At 35.2% G+C, this 15784-nt stretch overlaps 1 protein-coding gene and 1 long non-coding RNA gene across 8 annotated transcripts; one reads left to right on the forward strand and one right to left on the reverse strand.

The window, feature by feature from the left end:
- Positions 1-1467: 1467 nt before the first annotated feature.
- On the reverse strand, positions 1468-3703 carry LOC129295068 (repetitive proline-rich cell wall protein 2-like). Of its 7 annotated transcripts, XM_054933551.1 has the most exons (3): positions 2832-3703; positions 2727-2780; positions 1468-2678 (listed from the first exon to the last, which is right to left on the reverse strand). In XM_054933551.1, exons 1-3 carry the CDS (start codon positions 3667-3669, stop codon positions 1636-1638), a joined length of 1935 nt encoding a protein of 644 aa, XP_054789526.1. In that variant the 5' UTR covers positions 3670-3703; the 3' UTR covers positions 1468-1635. The 7 variants fall into 7 exon arrangements, with proteins under 7 accessions (XP_054789526.1, XP_054789527.1, XP_054789524.1 ...); XM_054933552.1 differs by lacking the exon at positions 2727-2780; XM_054933549.1 differs by having other exon boundaries at positions 1468-2780.
- Positions 3704-8878: 5175 nt separating this feature from the next.
- On the forward strand, positions 8879-12126 carry LOC129295071 (uncharacterized). Its single transcript, XR_008589510.1, has 3 exons — positions 8879-9613; positions 10687-10768; positions 11831-12126. It is a non-coding gene; the product is annotated as an uncharacterized LOC129295071 (long non-coding RNA).
- The last annotated feature ends 3658 nt before the right edge of the window (positions 12127-15784 follow it).

Genomic DNA, 15784 nt, shown 5'->3' on the forward strand with positions numbered 1-15784 from the left:
CGAACCAATTTAAATTTGCTTAAAAAAATTTGCTTAAAAAAAGTTAAGGTCGTGCTTAATTATGTGAGCTTTTTTTTTTAAAAGATATGATATTTTAAGTTTATTTTAAATAAGCTCGATTAAAATAAATTTGGTTGTCAGAATTACCGATTCTATATGCGGTAATTCATGCCAAACGGCTCAGTTCAAAACTGTTAAAGAAGTTAGGACTAGATTTCACTATATAAATTTTTTTAAAAAATTAGGACTATTTACTTTACTAAAAATCACGTTGAGCCAGATTGCCCTACCCATACTCCGTCACCTTACTTTAACTTTCTGCCGTTAATGGAACCGTCGTTGAGACCAGGGCCACTGTCTGCGGGGCACTCTGATCATCATTGTTGATTACAGGTCCCTTCCCATCTAGTGTGGAAAGAGTATTCTACTGTTGAACCTCACTGGACACAATCACTCGAGGGTACTCTGTAATTTTTTTTTTTTTGAACTTTCATCAAATCTCTCATGATTGCAGAATAATGATCACATTTAACAGTTTTCTTTTGTCATTTGGGATTCTCCCAATATATTAATTACTCACTTTTTATTAAAAGAAAAAAAAAATAATTACAGCTTTCCCCATGCATTCACGGGTGAGAACTGAGAACAAACACGAGAAGATGAAAGTGCAAAACGACAAAGAGACAGAGAGAAAGCGGTATGATTACGCATTGTGGAAAGCAGAGTGCCCTACAGTACAATTTTGCCACGGCCTCACAAGAACTTATATTTATTTTTACATAAAATTTGCACGAACGTGAAACTATATATAATATTGCTAGTCTATCCAAAACACGAACTTCTCAGATTGTATATATATAACATGATCTTGGCAAATGAAAGCGTCCTCTGCAAACCAATATATGCAGAGAAAATAAGTCAATTATGGCACACCTTGGTTTCTTTATGGTTAGAGAATGTACTCTTGTATTTTTTGTTTGATTTAGGATAGGACGAGGATTTTACGCTTTTAACTGTTCGTTGTGCAACATTATACATTGCTCTTACAAACTATTGATCAAATTGTGCACTTTGTCTTCCCTTTAATATTATATGTGTTTTTCATCTATTTATAATTACAAGATGACATTTCGTAAATTATTAGAGTTTGTGAAAAAACAACATATAAAAATTATTTTCATTAAAGAGAAGATAATTTTCGAAAACAATCTCATTCAAAAAGAAAAATGACAGTGATAGATTAAAATGTCATTTTCGCTCATTAATTTTTTTTTGAAATAAAAAGAACTATTATAAAATTTCTTCAATTGTTGGTCAAAAAAATATATTTCCCCAATTAATATATATATATATATTTCCCTTCATAATGTATAATAATTTTGTGCATGTAAAAATATTCTTAAAATATCAAGTAACACCACATCGAACTTTTTATTAGAAACTTTTTTAACTTCCGACAAGGCATAATTAAAAAACATGTCCAATATTTTATTGTGAAATTGACATAAAAACCACTTAATATGCCCATTTCAGTGATTAACACTGGAAGCAAAGATGAAGGTGATCACCAATAATTAAACAAAATACAAAAAAAGAACATGCAACTAATTTCGTTACCGGATATATAAAGTTCAATTAATTAGCGGAACACTGAAACCCTTTTGGGGGAGTCTTGCCACAGTCAATGAGAAGCTGAAGAGCGATAGGGATGACGATATTGACGTTCAGAAGCTTAGCCTTAATCGTCGTACAGAGACACACGGCGGCGTCCAAATCAACTAATCCTTGCAGCACCGGACAGCAAGTCTGTTTAGCATTGCTTCCGACTCCGACGTGGACAAGCCCACCTAGAACATCCACACATGCACCCAGCTTCAACGTATCTATGGGGCACGTCTCTTGTGCTGGTGGCGGCGGCGGGCATGGCGTCCCCGGATAAGGAGGGTTTGGCACATAAGGTGTCGGAGACGGTGGTGTCACCACCGGTGGTACTGGTGTCACTGGTGGTGTTGGTGGGGTTACAACCGGAGGAGGTTGAGGAACATAAGGTGGCGATACAACCGGTGGTGGCTTCACGGTCGGAGGTGTCGGCACTACCGGTGGTAAAGGCACATATGGGGGTGGCCTCACAATCGGTGGTGGCTTTACAACTGGTGGTGACACAACGGGTGGTGTAGGCACATACGGTGGTGGCTTCACGACAGGTGGTGGCTTCACAACTGGTGGTGTAGGCACATACGGTGGTGGCTTCACGACCGGTGGTGACACAACGGGTGGTGTAGGCACATACGGTGGTGGCTTCACGACCGGTGGTGGCTTCACAACTGGTGGTGTAGGCACATACGGTGGTGGCTTCACGACCGGTGGTGACACAACGGGTGGTGTAGGCACATACGGTGGTGGCTTCACGACAGGTGGTGGCTTCACAACTGGTGGTGTAGGCACATACGGTGGTGGCTTCACGACCGGTGGTGACACAACGGGTGGTGTAGGCACATACGGTGGTGGCTTCACGACAGGTGGTGGCTTCACAACTGGTGGTGTAGGCACATACGGTGGTGGCTTCACGACCGGTGGTGACACAACGGGTGGTGTAGGCACATACGGTGGTGGCTTCACGACAGGTGGTGGCTTCACAACTGGTGGTGTAGGCACATACGGTGGTGGCTTCACGACCGGTGGTGACACAACGGGTGGTGTCACATACGGTGGTGGCTTCACGACAGGTGGTGGCTTCACAACTGGTGGTGTAGGCACATACGGTGGTGGCTTCACGACCGGTGGTGACACAACGGGTGGTGTAGGCACATACGGTGGTGGCTTCACGACAGGTGGTGGCTTCACAACTGGTGGTGTAGGCACATATGGTGGTGGCTTAACGACCGGCGGTGACACAACTGGTGGTGTAGGCACATACGGTGGTGGCTTCACAACTGGCGGTTTCACAACCGGTGGTCTTGGATGATATGGTGGTGACACGACTGGTGGTTTAGGAACATAAGGTGGTGGCTTCACAACCGGAGGCTTTGGCACATGCGGTGGTTTCACAACCGGTGGTTTTGGATGATATGGTGGCTTAGGAACATAAGGTGGTGGCTTCACAATCGGAGGCTTTGGCACATACGGTGGTTTCACGACCGGCGGTTTTGGATGATACGGTGGAGGCTTTACAACTGGTGGTTTAGGAACATAAGGGGGTGGCTTCACAACCGGAGGCTTTGGCACATACGGTGGTTTCACGATCGGCGGTTTTGGGACATAAGGTGGAGGCTTTACAACTGGTGGTTTAGGAACATAAGGTGGTGGCTTCACAATCGGAGGCTTTGGCACATACGGTGGTTTCACGACCGGCGGTTTTGGGACATAACGTGGAGGCTTTACAACTGGTGGTTTAACAATGGGTGGTTTTGGGTAGTAAGGTGGTGGTTTAACAATTGGTGGTCTTACGATTGGTGGTTTTGGACGGACATACGGCGGTGGTTTTGCCTTGGGAGGTTTTGGCTGTGAAGAAGACGGTGGTGGACACGGTGGTTTGGAACGGCGGTGTACTGGAGGTTTAGGCTTAGGAGGTCGTTTGGGTGGGTAGGCACAGTAAGGACAAGCAAGCGTACTGTTGAGGAAGAAGGTGGTGAAGGTGAAGAGAATGAAGAGAAGGGCACCCTTGGCCATTTTGCTTCAAGACGAGGAGCACAATAATTAACGCAATACTGAGGCCCTTATATAATGCAATGCAAAAGGACATGCAATATCATGGTTTTAGGAACTCATCATGTGTTTTAAAGAGGTATATGAGTAAGGATTATATTTCTAAACGAGCATTTAATTAAAGAAGTATATTTACAAATTGTTTATCAATAGGATCTCCATATCAATATTGAATATATGACTTTGAAAATTATAAATTAATTTTTTATTAATTAAATCAATGTTTATTAGCAATATCTCTATACATAGTCAATCTCATTTAATCATTCCTTTGCTTTTGCAATAATGCACTATTATTAATTATGGCATTAAAATTAATATATTATCATTTAATAAATATAATGAGAAACACTGTATTCTTATTTTTAAAAAGTTTTAAGTAAAGATGATAAATAATATATTTATTTTAATGATATAATCTATGATAATATATTATTAAATTAAATAAATAATTAAATGAATGGATTTAAATATAAAAAGATATATTAATGAAGGGCAGGACCAGGGTCCAAATCTACAAGAGGATCCAAATCTTAACATCTATGCATAAACCCGACCATGCTACCCCAACACCCAGAGTATATGGGGCCCACACCCCGTACAAGGGGTTTCGAGGCCTCCGCAGCCTCATACGGGGGCTAGTCCTGTACCGTGCTACTTATGGAAATGCAGAGGAGATTTTATATTTTCGAGAATCACATACAGGACCCATCAAAGGAGCATATTTATACTGCAAGTTCAATGGATTATGAAATTTCTCAACGTAAGTACAAGGGTAAATTTGCAAGGATTCTTATAAATAAATAAATGTCTTGTCATAAATAATATTAATTTTCTTATTATTTATAGACTTTTTGTTATTAATGTGTAGCACAAATATTCTCACCCATTAAAGGTAGTTTAGTCTATTTGCACTTGAAGTGTTTGGGCCTATAAAGTAAGTTTAGAATCTATTGAACTTGCAGCGTGAATATATTTCTTTAATGGGCTTTACATGTGAATCTTCCTTTTTTATTCCTCTTTTTTTTTTTAATGTATCAAATATTTTCTTTACAAATAAAATATAACTTTAGGTTTCTGCACTTTATTTAAATTTTACTATAGTTTTCTGTACTTTTTTGAGTGTTTTAAGTCTTTATACTTTTATTTTTGACTATTCTAAATCCCTCCATGAGTAGTGTTATAGGGATCTAAAATATTAAAAAATAAAAATATAAAAACCTAGAATACAAAAAAAGTGAAGGGATATATAACAAAACTTGAGCATAATGTACTGATCCAAGGATATGTTTTTCCTATTAATAATAAAAAGTTCAAAATATAACTTAAACCTTATATGAGGGTCCGAAACTAGAAAGCAAAGTGGTTGGATAAATAAAATAAATAAATAAATAAATATAAATATAATATAATATTATTTTTTTCACATATCCGTGTTTAATATTTAAAAGATATAATTAAAATTATATGAACTTTTAATTTTATGTTACATTATGAATTTCTCATGGTACAAAAATAATCAATCATTGCATGAATGGTAAATTTTAACCAATCTCTTTTTCAATATAAACCAATAAATTAAACCATTATTTAATCAATGAGAGAGTCATCTTCCACCTGCATGTTGTACCTAAATTTCAAAGAAAATCTTACAAGCAAATGTCTTTAGCTAAGAAAGGTAACTTTTTCTAAAAGAACACATCATTATGAAGTAGATCATAAGGAAATGTGAAAATTCTCAACAATTTATTCTTTTTAGATTTTTCTCACTAAGAAAATATTTAATTAAATTATGAAATGTAAAATTTTAAGCTTGATATTCTTAAAAAATTAAATTTTTAGAACTTGCATGTCTCCTATTGTGAATTATATCAAAAGTTTAGCTTTTATTCTTTGATTGATATATAACTATCGTTAGTGTTGACATTTTTATTAATGCTATATTGTATATGCTTTTGGAACAAAATCCCTTTAAATATATAAAAGTCAATGGATTTAAATATGATTCAAATCCAAATTTATTTTTAAAATAATTAATTTGCAATTTTAATTTTCCTCCATACCATACTTATTTGAAATCTCACTCAATTAAACCCTCTTGTTTGTTTATGTTTTTCCCTTTAGTGCCTCTCTCATTTTCATCTTCTCTTGTTCCTCATTCTTTGGTTTCTATACTTTAAATTTTAACTCATCTCTCTTTGTACTCTTTTAAAATTTTGTACACTAACCAAATAAAATATTTTAAAAATACATGAATTTTAAATGTAAAATTTTAAAATATAGGATTTTAAATTTAAAATTCAAATCTAAATTCATTAATCCAGACGCTACCTAAATGTTTTATAAATTTTTAAGAAGAGTTGGGTTGAAATATATTATACCATATTACTAATATTAAAAAAAAAAATTAAAATATTTCTTGTCTATGACCGTTGGTCTCCCGTCCCTTTACCATTATTTGTGATAGTGTAATAGTTAGAGTAGGTTTGATGATTCTAAAAACACTTAAATATTGATATATAAATATATTCTTTGCTAATTTATAATGGATGCTTTGCTTGAACGTTGGGGATTTTTAGGTAAAAAAACAATTCTTTTGTGAATTTAGACTTGAATTTAGGTTGATTGTAAAGTGCGCTATTTCTATTCTCTCCCATATTGAGAGTGCTCTCTCCTCAATGAGAGTAGGGTTTTCGTGAGCCCTTCTCATCCTTTGTTTGGTGAGCATGTGAGTATTGCTTTTTCTCCTCTACTACCATCTTTGGTGGTGGTAGAGGTGAGCGATTTTCCTTTCTCTACCCCCACTGGGTGGAGTTTTTGAGTGTGTGTGTGGGGTTTGGAGGTGTGTGTGCTTTCTTCTTTGGTTCCAAGTGTTTTGGTAATTTGAAGAATGGAAGTTAATGAGTTTAAATGGGGGTAAATGAAAAATAGTGGTGGTGGTGAGGTTGCTCTTCTTTTTCATGTTGTAATAATGAAGTCAATGCGTAAACTTGCTTAGAGGGTATAGAATGTTGTGGGTAAGGTTAAAATTGAAGATGCTGATGTGAATCATTTCCTTTTTAAGTTTGATTTCCTAGAGGATGTGGAGAGGGTTGTACATGATGGTCCTTAAACCATTATGAGCTCGTATGTGATTGTTTGTACTTGGCCCTCATTGCTGAGTTATGATGACGTTGAAACAGATGTCTGTGATTTTTGGGTCCAGTTTCATGGAGTACTACTTGATGCTATGTGTTTACAAAATGTTTTTCATTTTTACAAGGTAAAGTCTTAACAATGGAAAACCCTTTAATTGATGGCTATATTACTAGAACCTTTATACATACTCGTGTTGAAGTTGATTTGACAAAACCTTTATTGAGGGGATTTTGGATGGCTAGACCTAAATGCTTTGCCCTATGGGTTTATGCAAAATATGAGAAATTACAATATTATTGCCATACTTATGGAAGGATTGGTCATAAGGCTAGAGGCTGTATGATAGCTGCAGTAAGTGACACTTATAGTGGTGGACTAGGTGTTTCTTTAACTAAAGTAGTAGTGGAAATTGTGAGGACAAAGGAGGTTGATGCTTTTCCAACCTCTGGTGACAAGAGAGATAAGGGAAGTGTGAGTCACGTGAGACCTAAGGATGTGATGATGGAGGATTTTGATAGTTTTGGTGCTATGGGTCATGTGAGTAGGCGTAACAAACCTATAAAAAGTAATGATATGTGGCTTAATAGACATGGTAGGGGTCCTTCTAATGAGCAGTTCATGGATTCAAATGGAAGTTGTAAACCTTTAAGAGGATAGGCTGTAAACATGGTACCAACTATAGATTAGGAAGAATTGGGCTAGTCTATAAATCTTGTTGAAGTAGATTTGGGTTAGCAGTATGCTTATTCTTTTACTAAGGAAACTTCAAATGTTTTATATATTGTGGAGTTTCCTCTTGAAGAGGAAAGGGAAGTGGTTGAGAAATTGACTCAAAATTTACTAACTGGGGAGAATGAAGTAATTGATGCAGAACTTGTTGGTGGGTTGAGATGAGTAAATCTAAAGCATAGTGCTGATGAAACATGGCCGTCTTCTAATATAAAGAGGTGATACTTAGTGCAAGAGGATGAGGATAAACTCAAGGAAGCATTAGAGCTAAATGGGGATCTAAACTTTCAAACTGGTAAAAATTCTCCAATATGAATAAAATGTAAATGTTAAAAACCTTTGGCTACTAAGAACCTAAATTTTGATAATTTGATAGATGTCCCTATAAGGGTGAATTGGAATGGTAGTAGTTTCCTTAATACCATTGTGTATCTGATGTGGCATTTTTGTCTAGTGAATTAAGGCAGGGTGGCTAGTTGTCAACAGCTACCTAAGAGCCATGATTGTCATTGTTTAGAACTGTCAGGGATTCGAGGCTACTTGACAGTTCATCACCTGAAGCACCAGGTTAAAAAATTTAAGCCCCAAGTTGTATTTCTTTCAGAAGTAAGAATGAAGACTAAAAAAAAATTAATAAAGTAACGCATAAATTTTGTTTTGATCATGGTTTTTGTATAGAACCTAAAGGTTTATCTAGTGAACTCTCTCTTTGGTGGTGTGAAAAGAATATTTTGGAGATAAAATATTCTTCTAGAAATATGATTCATATATTTTGCTCTAATAAGGATGCCAGTTTCTTGACTTTTGTGCATAGGCCCCCTATGAAAGGGCTAAAAAAAGAATGGTGGTGTAAGTTATGTTCACTTTGGCCTAATGATGAGCAGGCTTGGTTTATTCTAGGTGATTTTAATGATCTTTTATATAATAGTGACAAATCTGGGGGTGTTTTTCTAGAATTGAATGATCTGAGTAATTTTGGCAGCTTTATGAATAGTCTAAATATGGTGGAAATTGAAATGAAAGGTGGTCAATTTACTTGGATGAATAAGCAAGAAGGCAAATATTTTATTATGGAGAAACTGGATCAAGTCATAATCAAGCATGGATGTTTTCTTATCCAAATGCTTAATGTTTAATGCTTGAAGTTGTGGGCTTTGACCATTCTCCTGTGGTTCTCTTTCCCAATTTTAATGATAATAAAGCTCCTTGAAGATTTATGTAACAACCCAAAATTTTAAGTAAAATTTAAAATAGAAAATAATATATTTTAAGAGTCTTTTTTTATTGGTTTTGGGAACAAATCTAACAAGAAGAGGAGTTGGTCTAGTGGAGGTTATGCAATCAATTATTCAATTGGTCTTGGGTTCGAATCTGCCAAGGACTAAGCATAAAAGTTTTTATTCTTTTCATTCAGCTCTTTGCAATTACCATTTTGCCCTAAAAAAAAAGAAAGAGAACAGAGAGAGAGAGAAAAGAGGTAGATATATTAACGCATAAGTCGGTTCATTCTTCAGCCTCTTCTTTTTCATTCTTTCGAACCTTCCAGATCAGAGGAGAGAGTGCTTGTTTTTCCTTATTACCTTCGTCTTCTTCCTAATTCCGTTCAGCTCGCCGGCTAGTTTGAGTGTGCTCATTGTAGTTCCTCATTTCTTCCTCTGTGATGGCTAGTAATAGATCAAGTTTCTTCCTCCTGTCATCGCTGGCGACCGTGAACGAACTTTCTTCCTCCTCTGCTGTGTTGCTGTGAGGGAAAGTCGAGAGTTCATCATTTTTCTTTCTCTGCCTCGCGTCATTGGTGCTCGCCGCCATGGAAGCTCTGTCTATTCCGCTGTCATTCTTCGTTCTCCCCTGTTAGTTTCGTGCCAAGTGCTTCAATATCTTGCAGTGGGAGTATTTCTGTCATGGTTGGAGGTTCGATTTTCTAGTTCTCCCACTTCCCTGTGCGCAACGGCGAGAACCTCTTTTTTTTCCTATCCTTGACATTTTTTAGTCAGAGGGAACTCTAAGTTTCTCGTCCTAGCTCTGTCCCGATGGACCTAAGGTGAAGATCTTTGAATATTCTTTTTCCTTTGCTGGTCTGGTGCATGGCTGTGTGAATGGAAAAAAATATTGAGGTTTATTAAAGTTGAAATTCGCGTTTTTGGTTCTGATTTTAGAATGATATATCCGTATAATCGTTTTACTTCAAGTTTGGGGAGCATGGTAGTGATTTGAAATTCTTTCAAGCTTAACCGATTTTTGATGGGGATTTAATTTGTGAGCTAAATTGATTTGCTTTCGGTTAAAGTAATGAATTTGGAAGGCGAATTGATTTAAACATCTATGCTGAAAATTTTTAGGAAATGGACTTGGATAGGAAGAAGCTTGATTATAGTTAAGGATCAAATGCTCACAAAGTGGCTAATAGAATATTTGAGAGTGAGTCTTGTTAGATAATGACTTGACTCTTGATGTATATGATGATTATACTGCTGATTAAATGAATTGTCATTGAAAGACAATTATCATTTATGGAATTTGGGAGTTTGATTGATTTTAATATCTATCTTATAAAAATTTTAGGAGTGGGAATCAAGGAGAAAATTGTTTGATTTGAGTTTAAGAATTATATCTATTAAAAAGAATTTTATCTAATTATGTAGTTTATTAATTTTATCAATTCTTATGATGACGCGGTTGGTATGTGTTTTATTTAAGTCAACTTAGTCTTGTGGAGAGTTTTGATTGTGTAGTTATTGGCGAGGGTTAATTAAATTTCAGAAATTTCACGTTTGATGATTTATAAGTTATGGTGTTGATTTATAACTCATTTCGGGGTGCTCTTAAGGAGTTTGATAAAGTGGGTTATGGAGGTATTTTTTTTTTGAATTGGGCGTGCACTCATGTAGTATACATACCATGATTAAAATTTAATTACTTGTGCTTGAGGGGAGCTGGAAAGACAAGTGTAGTATAGATAAAGCTCTGGATATATATATATAGAGTATTGTAAGGACCGAAGGACTTTAGTTTTATATCGGATTGACTTAAGAACTGAGTGACTATATTGTTGTGATAGGAAAGGAGTTTATTAAACGCGGATAAAGGTCACTAAAGTTTTGTATTATTGAATAGGGGATGAAAGAAAATGTCGATCGAGATAGTAAGGGAGGATTGAAGCTTTAAAGGGTGAATTTTACACTTGGAAATAGTGCAGGTAAGTGGATAGCGTCCCAACTGATTTGTTTAATCAAAATTTCTTTTACTAGAATATTACGTTTTTCTGGAAATCATTTTAATAGCATTAATGCGATTATTGGATATTTGTTTATTAACATTACTTTATTTTGAGAAATTAGCTTTATCAAATTTGAAATGTTATTTGATCAACTAAATTAAGTTTGGACTTTGAGTATGAGATTTTTATTTTATCAAATATTAGATTGATATAGAGAATGATTCATGCGAGTTTGACTTTGAAATTTTTGATTATTCAATAAATGCAAGCATGAGCATTGGATATAAAATTTGCTTCTGGCAAGTTTTAATGTTTAAAAGTATTCATGCGAGTTTGATTTTGAGAATGAGAACTGTATCTTGAAAGTGATGATTTTCTCGCATGTTTGAAAATGGTTTTAAAAGGGGACTTTATACAGAACACTGATTGTTAACGGTAGTTCCGTTAGCCCTTGGCGCACCATGGTACACCTAGCTAGCAGGGTGTTTATAGGAGGTGCTAGCCCCGTGCGATGGCCAACGCACGTGGAACGGAGGGATGGTTACTCGTGAGCATCATACTCACGTTTGATTTCATGGCTTTGAGCCGCGTTTGGTTATCATTACCCTCGTGGATTGTGTGTCCACGTTTGTTTCGTGGCTTCGGTCGCGTTTGGTTACTTACCTTCGTGGATTGTGTGTCCACGTTTGTTTTCGTGGCATAAGCCGCGTTTGGTTATTTACTCTCGTGGACTGTGTGTCCACGTTTGTTTATTGTTCTGATAAGTCCCTATTATATGAATTTGATTGTTTGGAAATTTTACATCCCATTGGTTTTAGATAATAAATTATTTATAATTATTTATTTATTTTATGGTTTTCTTGCAATCAAGTGATAATATTATTTGATACGATATTTTAATGGTTCGAGATTTTTATTTAAAGGTTTATAGAATTCTTTTATTTCAAAAGTCTACTAAATTGTTATGAAGATCGTTGCCTCTTTAAATTGCATAATTATTTTAAATTTATTTTTTATTCATGTTCAATTATTTATTGTTAGGACGTTATTCACTGGAAAATATTTTGGTCTCAGATAGCCTGTGCCTCCGCCAGATCATCCAAGAGATTTTGTTATGGGATTGAAGTTGAGACATCGTTTTGGTTAATTTCTATTTCGATGTACAATTTTAATATATATATTGTACTTTTATAAATAATTTTATAGGTGCTCCACATAGATTACGGTTACAATCTTTATTTTGTAATATTTCATTTGTTGGTTGGAAGGAGCTAAGCTCCTAGATGTTATAATACTTCTTTAAAATTTTGGTATTGTAAATTTTGGGAAAATCCTACTTTCAAGGGAAATTTTGTCAGAAATTCCACAAAATATATATATATGTATATATATATATATATATATATATAAAGGCTTTATTTAACTGAAAAGCACCTTTGAAATGAATCATTCTTGAATTAGGCTTAAGGGATGTGTATTTAAGTGCATATCCCATGCCGGTCACTCCCATAGTCCAGGGTGTGACAATTTAGATTTGAGATGTTTTGGCTTCATGATCCTAAATATGTGTCTTTAGTTAAAAATAATTGGGTCGATTACTCTATTTCTAACTGTGATTGGGTGGAGGATTTTGTTATAATCTTAATGACTTGAAGGTGGTACTTTTGAAATGGCATAAGGCAAGACTTGTTTAGGATAAGATCCTAATTGATGAACTTCTAAAGCAATTTAAGTACTGCTATGAAGTTGGCTGAGGCCTTAGTGAGGCTCAAAAAGCAAGGTTAATTATGAAGTAGTTGGAGGCGTTATGGGAAAATGAAGAAAAGTATTAGGCACAAAGATCTAGGATTTAATAGTTGAAGTGGGGGGATTAGAACACAAAATTCTTCCACCAAACTACTTCACAAAGACACAAAGAAATAAAGTTATTCATTTAAAGGGTAAAGATGATAGTTAGATTGAAGAGCAAAATGCTATAGATAAATCATTTGCTGAGTATTTTCATGATTTATTTAAGTCTGAAGTCGATAGAGATTTTAGCTTTGTTCTACATTTTGTTAAGCATTCAGTTTCTTATTATATGAATAAAAGATTGGGCAGTCCTATTTTAGATGAGGGAACTAACAAGGTAGCATTTGAATTGTGTGGCTTTAAGGTACTAAGACCTGATGGCTTTTTAAGCATGTTCTACTATAAATCATGGGATGTGGTAGGCAATTAGGTTTGCTTCTTGGTACTTAATTTTTTCTCTTAAAGATTTTCTCTTGAGAAGCTTAATTTGACTGATTTAGTATTTATTCCAAAGGTTAAAGCCTGAAGTTGTAAGTCACTTTCATCCTAGAGGCCTGTATAACTTTTCTTGCAAGATTTTCTCTAAAGTTATTATTAATAGGATGAAGCCTTTAATGAATGACTTAATCTTTATTAACCAGCAAGCCTTTATTCTTAGTAGGTCAATATTTGATAATATTCTGATTACTCATGACCACTACTTGAATATGAAATTTGGATGTAAGTATGAGTTGGCCTTAAAGTTAGCTATGAACAATACTTATGATAGAGTGGAATGGGACTTTTTGAACGTAGTTATGCTCAAAATGGGGTGTTGTTCTATATGGGTTGAGAAAATTTATAAGTGCGTTGGTTATGTAAAGTTTAATCTATTTCTCTTTAGAGGAGTTGCTGCTTCTTTTTTCCCTGAACAAGGTCTTCAGAAAGGTCTTCAGAAAGGGGATCCTTTATCCCCTTATCTCTTCATTATCATAGCTAATGTACTTTCCCAAATGGTTAATGATTTTGCTAGTTATAATGCTATCAAGGGAATTAAATTAGCAAGAAAAGCCCTTGTAATCACACATTGCTTTTTTGCTGATGATTCAGTCTTCTTTTTACAAGCTATTAAGCAGAATTGTGCTACTATAAGGCACATACTAGATTGCTACTGTGACACTTCAGGGTAAAGAGTCAATTTTCAAAAGTCTTACATTTTTTTCTTTTCAAATGTGACACCAAGAGAGCTAAAAGCAAGATTAAAGGAAATTTTACAGGTGCAAAAGGCTATGATCTTAGGAAATATTTAAGATTGCCAATTCTTTAGGGACGGTCTAAAGTGAAAGCTCTTAGTTTTGTTGTTAATAAGGTTTAAATGAAGCTATAGGGGTGGAAAAAGAATTTACTTTCAACTGCTAGTGCATTCCTATGTCTTATTTTTCCTTCCCTAAGCAAGTGTATAAAGAGCTAAATAGTATATGGCCTCTTTCTGGTAAGGTCAAAAGGGGAGGAAGGCATAATACGTTAGATTAAATGGAAAGATCTAACTCTTTAAAAGAAAGATAGGGGCATTAGTTTTTAGGATTTTTGTTAGTTTAATATGGCTCAAATTGCTAAATAGGGTTTGAGAATTCTTAATGAGCTATGGGTACAGATCATTAAAGGAATTTATTTTCCTAAATGCAACTTTTTAGCAGTTAAAAAGGGATCCTGGGCTTCTTGGGCTTGGGTTAGTTTGCCGGAGAGTAGAGAGTTGTTGAAAGGTTTGACTTATTTTAATATTTGGAATGGATGCTCAGTTTGCATCTGGGGAGATCCTTAGATCCCTTTGCTGCCATCTTTTAGGATCCAGACTAGTGTACCAAATGAAGATGTTGAGGAATGTGTTATTGTTAATTTACGTGAGTAGAGATCATGGAGTTTAAATCTGATAGCTGTTTTGCTATCTCCTATAGAACTAGAAACTATTAGAAATGTTATTTTACCACGATTTAAGCTTCAAGATGAAGCTATATGGACAGGTAACATGAATGGTGTATATTCTGTTAAGAAAGGCTATAGGTGGGCACTGATCAAAACCCACCCATTCTAAAGGCTCTTAGTTCTTCTCGATCTATTGATAGTGCTATTTGGATGGAATTATGGAAACTTAAAGTACCCTCAAAAATAAAATTCTTTCTTTGGAAAGTTATTAAAGGGGCTTTACCAACTTGGGAAAGTCTTTGGAGACATAAATATACTCCTAATCTGCTTTGTTTAGTCTGTTGTGATCAAGTGGAAACTTTAAAACATATGTTACTGTTGTGTGGATGAGCTATTCTTGTGTGGTTTGGAATTTCTTTAAGCCTTTGAATTAATGTTGAGGATATTACATTGATTGATAAGTGGCTTATTAACTTCTTTAGTCACAAGGATGTCCAGGAAGAATCTAAAATGTTAGTTGCTTTTATCTTATGGCAGTTGTAGGAGGTGAGACGTACTTTTGTGTTTGAGAAGAAATTTGTGCAACATAAGAGCATTATTAATCTTGTAAATACATATGTGGATATTTATTGGGTAGCTAAGAATTGGCATAACATGGATTTTAAATCTCAAAGTATTGATAGCAGAGCCTAGGACGTTGCAAATGAGATATCCAGTGTTTTTGTTAAAAGTGCATCTAATATCTCATTTGAGTACTTTGCCTTCTGTGATGGTGCTTTTAATAAAGAGGCTAACAAAGTTGGTTATGGTTTTGTGGTGCAATGTTTGACTGATAGTTGCATGCATGTTTTGAGATCAGGATCTAAGGTGATTTCTCCTTTCTCTAATGAAGCAGAAGCTTTGAACTAGTGCTTGCAATGGTATATGGCTATTGGTATAATGAATGTCCTTTTACTTTCTGATTGTTTCCCTTTGGTTGAAGCTGTGTGGGGTTGTGTTCCTTGTCTTGAGTAGGAAAGCTTTACCATTGTAGAGGATGTTTTGAATCTTAAGCAGTCATTAAGTTCTTATGACTTGAAGTAGATCCCAAGAACTTTGAATCAACCTGCTGATTAGGTCTCACATTCAGCTAGCAATAGGGTGTGCTCTTCAGATTGGGCTTCATAGGGCCCAACCCTGTTACTAGATTTTTTGGATTCTAGAAATTTCTTTTGTAGGCATTTAAGTTTTCCATTGCCATTTATTTCTCTTTTTGATTTGCTATTCCTATTTCTAGATTCTAGTTTGGTTTTTAATGATATT

Source organism: Prosopis cineraria, unplaced genomic scaffold (genome assembly GCF_029017545.1).
Source record: "Prosopis cineraria cultivar Desert tree isolate PC_DT_omini unplaced genomic scaffold, ASM2901754v1 PC44, whole genome shotgun sequence".
Classification (NCBI taxonomy): Eukaryota; Viridiplantae; Streptophyta; class Magnoliopsida; order Fabales; family Fabaceae; genus Prosopis; species Prosopis cineraria.

Excerpts from the sequence above, each read along its gene's own strand:
- LOC129295068 (XM_054933547.1), bottom strand. The coding sequence starts at position 3,669 with ATGGCCAAGGGTGCCCTTCTCTTCATTCTCTTCACCTTCACCACCTTC.